This window comes from Centroberyx gerrardi, chromosome 1 (genome assembly GCF_048128805.1).
Source record: "Centroberyx gerrardi isolate f3 chromosome 1, fCenGer3.hap1.cur.20231027, whole genome shotgun sequence".
Classification (NCBI taxonomy): domain Eukaryota; kingdom Metazoa; phylum Chordata; class Actinopteri; order Beryciformes; family Berycidae; genus Centroberyx; species Centroberyx gerrardi.
This window is the reverse complement of record NC_135997.1, coordinates 13,395,692-13,406,663: the sequence shown is the minus strand read 5'-3', so window position 1 is coordinate 13,406,663 and position 10,972 is coordinate 13,395,692. Positions and strand designations below refer to the sequence as shown.

General features: G+C 37.6%; 1 protein-coding gene across 2 annotated transcripts; it reads right to left on the bottom strand.

Annotated features, from left to right (window-relative positions):
* Nucleotides 1-549: 549 nt before the first annotated feature.
* spi1b (Spi-1 proto-oncogene b) lies at nt 550-9,477 on the bottom strand. Of its 2 annotated transcripts, XM_071917187.2 has the most exons (6): nt 9,439-9,477; nt 9,143-9,373; nt 8,495-8,585; nt 6,885-7,078; nt 4,464-4,617; nt 550-2,869 (listed from the first exon to the last, which is right to left on the bottom strand). In XM_071917187.2, the coding sequence occupies exons 2-6, from the start codon at nt 9,182-9,184 to the stop codon at nt 2,556-2,558; spliced, it is 795 nt and encodes a 264-aa protein (XP_071773288.2). In that variant the 5' UTR covers nt 9,185-9,373; nt 9,439-9,477; the 3' UTR covers nt 550-2,555. The 2 variants fall into 2 exon arrangements, with proteins under 2 accessions (XP_071773288.2, XP_078140803.1); XM_078284677.1 differs by lacking the exon at nt 9,439-9,477 and having other exon boundaries at nt 9,143-9,385.
* Nucleotides 9,478-10,972: the final 1,495 nt, after the last annotated feature.

Sequence of the window (10,972 nt, the reverse complement as noted above, 5' to 3'; positions counted from 1 at the left end):
GAGGGGAGCTGTTGGCTCTTGGGGAACCAGGCACTGTTTTACCCATATGGGTGTGTCTGTTATAAAGGAAGGGTGGTAGTAGTGGAGTTGATAATTTCATAAGGACGGATATGCCCCCTAATAATTTGTAGCTTGTCTAGCCATCTGTCTCATAATAATGTTTTGATATACTTGTATATTAAACTGATTTACAATTCTTAAGATTCAATGTTAAATGATAATACATAATGCATATTTTTCCCTTTGATGGCTTGCAATGATATCAAATCTAACCACAACAACACAAAAGAAGCACATGATTTGAGTTAAAAACAAATAATTTGATACTATATTGACCCCAGTCCCCGATGAGGAAGTCAGAGTGCAGGGACGGCTGCAGGAGCTGAAAGGGATTCAATGTCTTGCTCAAGGTCACGTCAGGAGGGCAGATACTTGCCGACACAGGAGCCTGAACCTGGGTCATCTGGTTGAAAGGTTGAAAGTCACCCTGCTCACTATGTAGCCCTGCTGTCCTGAGCGAGGCTGACTACAGACCTGCCATAACTGCTGGTAACCCGGCCTCCTCATTGTGAGACATTTACTTCTGTAAACACAAGTCAATTACAATGCTGAACAATATCTATGACGTGATAGAAAACCCTGGCAGATTCTTCACAGTGTTTTAGGTGTTGCTTTGAGCTGTACTGTACAACATAACACAACCCAATACTAAAACCTGAGATGTAAAGAGGGTGAAACAGTAAGGAATAGGGGTTGGGAGGCAGATGAACATGGTAAAAGGAGGAAAGAAAGGTCATAATGCCAATTTTCTCCTTTAATCGTGTGACACCAAGTTCACCTTTCCTCATGGTAGTTCTCCTCTCCAGATAGCATTTGGGAATTCTACTTTGTTCTAATTTGTCCACAAAGGTACTTACAAGTTCATCTCTTTCGTGTGTGTGTGTGTGTGTGTGTGTGTGTGTGTGTGTGTGTGTGCAGTTGCACGTGCACATTCACGACCTTCCTTGAATCAAATGACATATCTTGATAACAGTGGAGTGATCTGCCATATTTCACGACATTGTGACACAATTCTAACATTGGAAACAAGTTCAATTATCTCACCACTTTGGCAGATGTAATGCTATTTTAGGACTGTATACCAGATTAAATGACTTGTGAAGTCAGTCTGTGAGTCTGTGCATGCCTACTGGGCCGGTGGCTTTGTATGTTGCTGGGTTTCTCTGTATGTGGCTATAATTCCCAGACAATTAGCTAAAGCCTGTCTTATTCTGGAACAATATGAACTGAATGAAACTTAGAAATGGGAGAAAAACAATGACAAGTATGCAACGATGTTTAGAAAATTAGTTATGTGATTAAGCCATTTCAAGATGAAATTCATTCAGTACAAAAACAAATACAACTGGAGTACACTGCATACCTGTACAGACCGTCAAAATTAAAACTTCAAAGGTGACATTTTAAAACTTTGGTTGAGAATAGCTCGACACTCTGAGAGGAGGGCTGGAGCCTGTGGTGTGTCAGGGGACACAGGCAGATATAAGAACTGGGTGACAGCCCACTTCACCCTCAGCCTTATACATGGGATGTGGGATTGACCCGGGCTTGAGGAGATGTAAAGAAAAGGATCGTCCCTGAAGATTTACAAAAATCCTCACAGTGCCACAGTTATCTTAATAAAGGTAATCAGTGAAAGGTGAGAGAGATAATGCAAATGCTTTCATACTTGTGAGCTGAGACATACCTAGGATCTTTCTCAAAATCGCTATAAGCATATGTTGGTGATTACAATCTCATTATAAGCATTTCTTAACTGTAACACACAGATTGTTATGTATTTGCACAAAACATTTATTTTTCTTGTAATGCAAATAATTGTGATAATTGTGTTATATTCCCTGGTAGGTAACCAAATCACAGTGAATGCTCTGAGTCAGACCATATTATTGCTATTTGTGGTTCTTTGCTGATTTAAATATTAAATGCTGTTGTAAATACACACATATATATATAATGTTAGCCACGTGTGATCCAAAAGAGAACTTCAGCGAGTCCAACACGAGGAGAGTCGAGCACAGTGCATGTATGTAGGAGGGATGCCATGGCAGACTGCAGTGTCAAAACTATGAGCTCTCTGAGGACATCTAGTGGTTATATGTCTTGCTACGCTGGAACATTTTATTATCAAAGTCATTCTTCAGAGAAACAGGCCAGACTGACCTTTATATGCCATTTTCCACTTCAACTTGGAATGAAACCACTTTACTAATTGGTCTCTAACTTGTCTTGTTACACAGAATGAGCCATTTTGGATTCTGTCTCTAGCTCCATATTTCTGTGGAAAATATATACATCATGTCATATCAGCCAACATCCTCCAGGGGCATATCTTACAGCAGTTATGGTGTTATAATTCAAATAATGCTATTTACAAGATCAGCTAGGTTGATTGAACAACTTAAAAGCATCTACATTAACATCTGCCTTATACACAAAAAACTCCCATGACAACCCTGTTCATGATTTTCCTGAGATTTCCTTCTCCCTTCTATCTACATGTATGTCTTTCTCTCTAGATGAGTTTTTCCCAGCACCTCACCACTGAACTGGTACGTGAGCTTCTTCTTTATCTTTTTGACCTCTCCGGTCTTGCCGTAGTTGCGCAGTGCTCGAGCCATCTTCTGATATGTCATTTTTTTGCGGTTGCCCTTCTGGACCCCCCAGCGGTGTGCGAGAGCCTCCTTGTGTTTGGAAGAGAACTGGAATGTCCCTTTATCTCGGTCCACCCACCAGATACTGTCCTTCATGTCGCCGTTCCTCAAAAGGTCCAGCAGGAACTGATACAAACGAATCTTCTTTTTATTGCCTGTTGGGAAAATCAAACAGTTACTAATTTTGAACTGACACTTACTAATATTTACTATTTACTAATTCATTAATAGTACTGTGGAAGAAAAAAGATGGAAATCAAAAAATCAAACAATGACGTAATTCCATCACATTCAAACCAACCTAAGGCCTCATTCAGACTGGATTCGTTTTTCCAGGGTAGTTAGAATATTAGTAATTGTTACTCGAGCTTTTTATTAATTTTAATCTAGTCCAGAGTGACCGTGTCGGTGATTTTTATACAGGTGTGAATGGAGCGTGGACAAGGATCTCAGTATACGTGAAGTAAAATAGAAAAAGATTAGATCTGTCTTTCATAAGAACGGAGAATGAGAGCTGAAATTTTTCTCCAGGTCCCATTTCAGGTCCACTTTCAGACTAAATTTGTTTACTCCACACAAATGAAAGCACCCTGAAATTCTAAGAAACACTGAAAGATGTAACTCTGCATGAGTCATCATTATCATGTTTTCAACACTGCTGGGTGGATTAACGGTCTATGAAGTTGAAAATTCAGGCCACTTCATGCAGATGGCTGATTGAAACATTACAGCAGATTCCTGAGCCCAAACCCTCAACATGCTATACATGTCAGAAACAAAAGCCTGATGAATGTCACTGTAGGTAGCTCTCAGAAATGATAGAAAAATCTGATCTTTTTTCATTATTCTTGTAATCTTGGTGCAACACTGTCAAAGGTGGCTGTCAGTGGGCCTGCATGTGGCCTGTTTCTAAAATATAAGAAAATATAAGAAATATAAGAGATGTTGTATATGGATTTCAGTTGTTTTGCTAGTGTGTGGTAGATGATAGTAATTATAATATAGCGATACCAATTTATAACAGTGTAACTTTCAAAATTCTTAGTAATAACTCAGAAACGAATTAATCATCTAACTGTGTTCCCTGGAAGGACAGCTGACAACATACTTTTTTAAACTGCATCATGGGTTGATGACAATTTTGAAATCTAATTATAGTTTCAGTTACTACCCAACATTGATAATCAAGCAGAGGTGGAAAGAAACTAAGTACATTTACTTAAGTACAATTATGAGGTACTGGCACTTTACTTTCCATTTTGTGAGACTTTATACTTTTACTCCATCACATTTCAGAGGGAAATTTGTACTTTTTACTCCACTACATTTATCTGATGGCTGTAGTTACTAGTTACTTTGCAGAATAAAGTTTTACATGCAAAACATATGATAAGCTCATAAAATATGATGCATTATTAGAGTTTAAACTACCCAACAATATATGTAGTTAGACTTACAACATACTTCTTACAGGTTACTCACTGTTCTTCAGAATGAGTACTTCTACTTTTGATACTTAAGTATATTTTGCTGCTAATACTTCTATACTTTTACTTAAGTAAAATTTTGAATGCAGGACTTTTACTTTTACTGGAGTATTTCTCCATTATGGTATTGCTACTTTTACTTAGGCTAAGTAAAGGATTTGAGTACTTTTTCCACCACTGTAATCAAGTGATCAAAGCTATCACTGGTATATGTTATGAACTCTGTCTGCACATATGGTTTGATGTGAATCTGGTTCCTCACCCAGCTCTCCAGCTGTGACGGAGGAGACTCGCTCCCTCAGACACTCTTCATCAGACACCTCCAGCGGGGGGCTTCGTCCCCCGTGCTCCTCATCATCGGAGCTCCGCTGCACAGGCGACAGGTGTGGATACGCGGGTCGAGGGAAGAACGGGACCTTGAACACAGCATTCAAATTTGATAATCGTTTAGTGACAGAACATGGGCAGTGTAATGCTTTAAGAATGCTATCGCAGTCCTCAATGCAGCAAATCACCTGTCGGCAGGAGAGTGAATACAAAACTGCACATAGAGAAAATTGAGCTTTATAGGCAAGAATACACTATATATAAGAATACACTAGTTTTCAACAGGACAACCAGAAAAATCAAATCAACATTATGAATGTACATGTTTTTGTACATCCAAAATAACATTCAAGCAGCCATGTTTGACACCTAAACTGTTAATTGGGATTTGTTTAGGCATACATTGTTATTCTCAAACCTGCAGTCAGGCCTTTTAGAAAAGGCCATGTTCCTACTGATGATTTATACTGCAGATCACACTCACACTCTGAAGTGTCAGTTTGCGATACAATCATCGCGCTGGAGGTGACAAAGAGTGTAGGAGCATCTCTCTGCATGAGCTGTGATGTGTGGTCGCTACTATAACTACATGCCTGGGTGGGCAACACTTGTCAAGGCATTCAAAATACACAAAGAGCAAAAACAACTAAGTTGGCTGGATTGCAGATAATAAAAGCTTTTTGGGTGTTTTTGTAAGCATACAGTTTATGTGTGAAGTCTATATGTTTGTGTGTCTTCGCCATATGAGAAATATTTATTTCTTACTCATTCACTAATATTACACCTAACATCTAAACTGTTATGTTTGGGCATACAATGTTATATCCAAAGCTGCAGTGAGTGATGAATTATACTTCAGATCACACTCACACTATGAAGTATATATAGGATAAGCATATAGAAGATGTGGCTGTAAAGCCTTGTACTTTCCTCTATATCCCATTCAAATGTCTAAGCTTCTCTGAAAACACTTTCACACATGAGAAAGGAGTGTATGATTAGTTTCACCAGTCACAATCCCAATCAAATTGAGGTTCACCCATGAGAAGAGTCACCAAAATAGATAGTGTCAGTTGCAAATAAGTGATGAGGGAGTTGCAAAACCGATGGGCCACAGCATGAAAGTAAAAGTACATTGGGGTTGAGCATATAATTTTAATCAGTTATTACTCTCATTTATCCCTGTAAATCATGATATGGTTGTGAGGCATATTTAAAAAGGTTGATAGCCAGATAAAGAAAGGTTGATCAGGTTAGAGAGACTTTGACATAGTGCAAAACCTCTGTTCTGGTTCAGTGGTTCACAACTGGAGTGGTGAAGCATGCTGATGTATTGTAGCTTTGCTGAGCCTTGAGATTTTGAAAATCAATTTCTAACAAAATCATTTACTGGATTAAAATGACATGCAATGTCAAGCTTATTGATAGTTTGAATCAAGTCCCTTAAGTCAGTAACTCTTGTATGGACATATAAGCCTTTGTATGACATTTTCAAGCAATCAATACTTTGCTGTGCCTTATAATTATGTTTTTTTTTTTTTTTTTTTGTATCTCAGCACCAAAGGCACTGGAGCCCTTGGTCTAGTTAGTACACTATCACATGCAATGCTCAGGAAAACCATACTTCTATACTCGATACAGCAGAAATGGTAACAATAGCTTTATATGATATATATATATCATCATTACATTACATTACATCACATTATGTCATTTAGCAGATGCTTTTGTCCAAAGCGACTTACGATAAGTGCATTTCGTCAACAGTAGTAAAACCAACTGTGCATCACAGTCTTCATCAGCTAAGCCTTTCAATAGGAATAAGTAGCATTCGTTGAATTCGTTTTTTGGGGGGGGGTTTAATTGTCATTTCATCATTTCATCATCATCCTCATAATCACCATCATCATCATCAACCTCATCCCTTAACAGTGAGTGATTACAGTCAATAAATTGCCCTTATAGAACCAAGTTGGCCAACTATATGAGCTGGTTTAGTTTATCAACCTTTTGTGAGTTGGCAGATCTGTGTCAGTGATGTCAACAACATTTCTTGTCAAGAAAAAAATCACAATGCTCAACAATGTAAATACATGCAACTCACCAATAAGAAATAAAAATTCCTATTGCTTTAGTAAAATAGCTTTGGCATTGCACAGTATCCATGTTTTTTCATGTTCTCTGCATTTTAACTGCATTTACTATATTCACGTACGTTGGTTGTGTGTGTATGTATGTGTTTGTTTCTGTGTTAATGATGTATATGTGTGTTTGTTTATGAATGCATATTTGTGTGTTTTTGCTGGTGTGTGTTTGTCAGCGATGTGTGTGTGTCCGGGGTGATAGAGGGACTTACTGGTTGCTGTAACACATGGGGATGAGCCCCGAGGTTGGGGTCCAGCAGGTTCTCCATGTCGTATCGTATCGTATCATGTCGGATCAGGGTGGGGGGGTGGAGAGGCTGCACACTCTGCAGCTCTGTGAAGTGGGCTTCTTGGAGGTGTTCAAACTCTACAGGGTGCACATGGTGAGTGTGGTAGTCCCAGTGATCTAAATAGGGGAGGTAAGAAATATCATGATGTCCATTGCTTTTATTGTTGTCCTTTTGTAAGATTACTACTTTGTTGGCTCTAGACAATGAAGCTTTGGCTGTTTCTGTTGTTCTGAACAGGAGCAGCAATGAACCCCAGTAAAATTTTTAATTGGGACACACAGCTTGAAACAAAAGTCATGAAAATGTCCTCAAGAAACCTAGAATGATTTGATTGTAATAATAGATGTTAAAACATTTAGAGATGATTCATATAAACATTCAAGACAATAGGCTGCTCACTCATATTGCCTCTGAGGTTGCTTGAACTGCGCTATGAGGAGAATAATAGAGGATTCAGCATGAAGCTCTTTCCTGTTTATTGCCACACTACCACTATTACCACAGCAGTTGTCTTCTAATTTGTGCTCCTTTTCATTTTGTCTTTGACTACTTTGCAGAAAATGTTCAAATTATTAAATGAGAAATTTCAACAGCTCTCTAATTTCATTAAATGCTTGAGAAATTTCAAGTCTAAGCATGGAAATAGCACTGAACCAAACAGAAGTGAACAAAAATGTCACATGCAAATTAATGCAACGGATGCTATGCCGATGTACTGTCATCATATTATAAAATACACTGTACTCATAACAAATAAATCAAACTGGATGATAAGGCCATGTCATTGTACATCTGGTATCTTATTATTTATAATCCTTTAACATACCATGTCAGTACATGTCAGTAGAAATAATATGAATCACTTATAATGATATAACTGATAATGAATGTTAAACTCTATCCTAATTTCAATTTCTTAAGGATTCTAATACATTTTATTAACATGTCAGCTGAACCTTTCTGTGTATGGACAATTTTTGCTACAGGCCAACAAAAACTTTTTGCGTTTTTTCCCTTTTTCGTTGTTTTGGTGCCATATTCAAAACAGTTGATTACAAGAGAAAGTAAAGGACCTCTCCTGTATCAACAAAACCCCATGGGGCGAAAGTTGTTCTATGTCTGTAGTTTTAGCGGCTGACAGAAATGGCATCTGTTTCCTGTGTTCCATTCTATGTGGTAGGCTCCAGCTGCAGCACTTACATGCTTTTTATGTATAATATAAAGAAAAGCACAGTGTCACCGCATAACACAACGTTGCTTTATTTAATGAGTTAAATTACTGATGAATTGGCTATCAATGAAAAAATTAGAATACTGCATTAATGATTCAGTTTATTTTTGTGAATTCCAATTGTGATGTAATCTCTATAGTGGTATCATCTGAAATTCAATTTACTGAGATTTCTTTTGTATTTGTAAATGTAGGAAAATTTTTTAATTCAAAGCAGCAAGTGGTGTTTAGAATTAACACTGGTCACAAAAAATAAACTTATTATGATGATAAACAAAATGTTAAATAGAGTTAAACTCACCTGGCTGGATATCTCCATCTAAGACATATGGATTATAATATTCTGTAACTTGTTGTCGGTAGATCTCAGGATCATACATTTCTTCGGGAGGCTGCAAGGGCAAAAAAGAATGGAGAAACTGTCATGGATCAGAAATCTTTGTTTATGTGGTGGAGAAAACACACATTATCCACATTATCACATGAATCATGTGTGTCATTTATCAAAGGAAATATGAATCCTCACATTGTTTCTGAATATGTTTACATGTAACTTTGTAAATCAGATGTGCCATTAACATGATCTGGGGCATGATAGTGACAAAATAAGCATGTTTTTTTGCCTACTACTGATAAGCTGCGTTCAGTGAGGATTAGACAGTAGTGCTTGACACCTCTATTTTCATGTGGGACATTGTATAAAGTAGCCTTATGCAGTATGTATTCTACGTTTAAAATGAAGCAGACAATCTCATCATGGAATATCTGATTCTGAAACTACTACTATACAGAAATATCCAGCTTTGCATACATGTTTTCCATCTTATTAACTGCTAACGTGCTGTCTAGGTGTGGTGCATGATTAAAAGAAACAGCTACACAGGAACACACTGAACGCCTGGATACTAGACTTCGCCAAGAGAATTTAGATAAAAGAAAATATACTTACAGGCGAGATGAGGTAGTTCTCCATTCTGTATGGATGCAACATGGAGACCTCTTCTCCAACGAACCGACTCGCAGGCTCTTTGCTGGCAATACTCTCTCACAATCTTTCAAAACTTTTGCGGCACCATTGCACAATGTTTCAAAATTTCCTCTCACTGAACGAAAACCAAAAATGTCCTTCTGTTCTTGTACAGTCTGCACGTATGAGTTTCTCTTTGGGGCCTGTAGTTGTCTCTAATAAAATGAAATATACAAGGCACACCGTTTGACTGTAAAATGAAAAAGGAACTTTTTGACTTCTGTAAATGTGTGTGGGTGGGAGCATCGGAGTGTGTCTGGTAAAGGTTCCTGGCCATTGATGATTTGTCAGGAGGAGACCATAAAGTCTCACATTTATCTGCCTGTATTGTCTCCTCCCTTAGCAGCCAATCATAATGAAGTGTCTTCTCACGGCCAGTCTCTCCACAAAAAAAGTGTTTTAAAGAGGATAAACATTGCTACATATTTGTTCAAAGCAAGTTTAATTTTTCAGCTTTGGTTAATTTTATTCATTCCATTTGCTTTTGCAAATATTTTTCACTTAAGTTACAACATGCTTTAGATTCCACAGCAGTTCAGTTATCTGCTACGAAATGTGGAGTTTACCATTCTGTGTTGTCATGGCTTCAAATTCAATAATATACTTATGACAATATACTGCCCACACTCTTCTACCAAAGTTTAACATATTGTGCTTTTGCTATAACCTTTTTGATAACTCTAGTAACTTATGAAAAATAGATACATTTAATCACAATTAAATGGGATGATATGCAAAAATTTACAATTTACATGTACGACACAAACAGGATTCAGAAATGTTTCTTTTATTAGACAATATGTGATATTCACATAGAGTAAACAACTATGCATCATTCACTTCTAGGTTCTAACTTTAAACTGGCATAATTCTATACTGAAGCAAAATGACCAAAAAGTGTTATCGAGGGAAATATACACACTCACACAGATAGCCGCAAAAATACACACACACACATACACACACACACGTATACACACATGGACACACACACATGATCACTTGCGCACGCACACACATGCACATGCACATGCAAGTGCATACACACACACACACACACACACACACACGCGCACACACACTTACACACACACACACACACACACACACACACACACACAGGGTGCTTGGAGATTAGATGAAGGTATCTGTTTTGTAACCCCACAGAAGTTAATGGAGATTATGATTATCAGGAAGAGGAGATACTGTTAAACAATTCCTGGGGGAAATACAGTCCATCTGCACCAAACCGATAATGACTATGAAAAGAAACTACAAAATCCTTGTCAAAAACCTTTCATGTATTTTGTTTGTTTCTGTGGATAGGTCATGCATTATTATGCACTATACTCACTATACTATGAATAAATCATGAGGTCTGTGTTCAGAATGCATGAAGCAAGTCACTTTAAAACCTTCTCATGTCAAGTGAGAGAATCACCCTCAAAATGAAAAGCTGGAGCATTTAATGTTTTTTGCATTTTTAATTAATTACTTTCTAGAAAGGTTCTGTAAATGTCTTGTCATGGTTAACTATAGGAGTGTTAGAGAATTTGTTTCTCCCAGACGCCACAATACCTGTTGAAAAGTAACAGCACTGGGCCATGCTGAATGAATATCATTGTTGCTCTCTGCCTAAGAGGAAGACTGCACCATTCTGATAAGGCAAGGTGCTCAAAATATTACTTTCTGCAAGATCAAAATCACACTGAAGATATGTTTAACTTCTAACCACGATCAGTAGTTTATTCC

Bases quoted from the DNA above. Each gene is read 5' to 3' on its own strand.
- spi1b (XM_071917187.2), bottom strand. From the start codon at position 9,184: ATGTTGCATCCATACAGAATGGAGAACTACCTCATCTCGCCT. The intron at 7,079-8,494 runs GTGAGTTTAACT...TCCCCTATTTAG, and splicing joins AGATGGAGATATCCAGCCAG to ATCACTGGGACTACCACACT. The intron at 2,870-4,463 runs GTGAGGAACCAG...TTTTCCCAACAG, and splicing joins CGTCACAGCTGGAGAGCTGG to GCAATAAAAAGAAGATTCGT.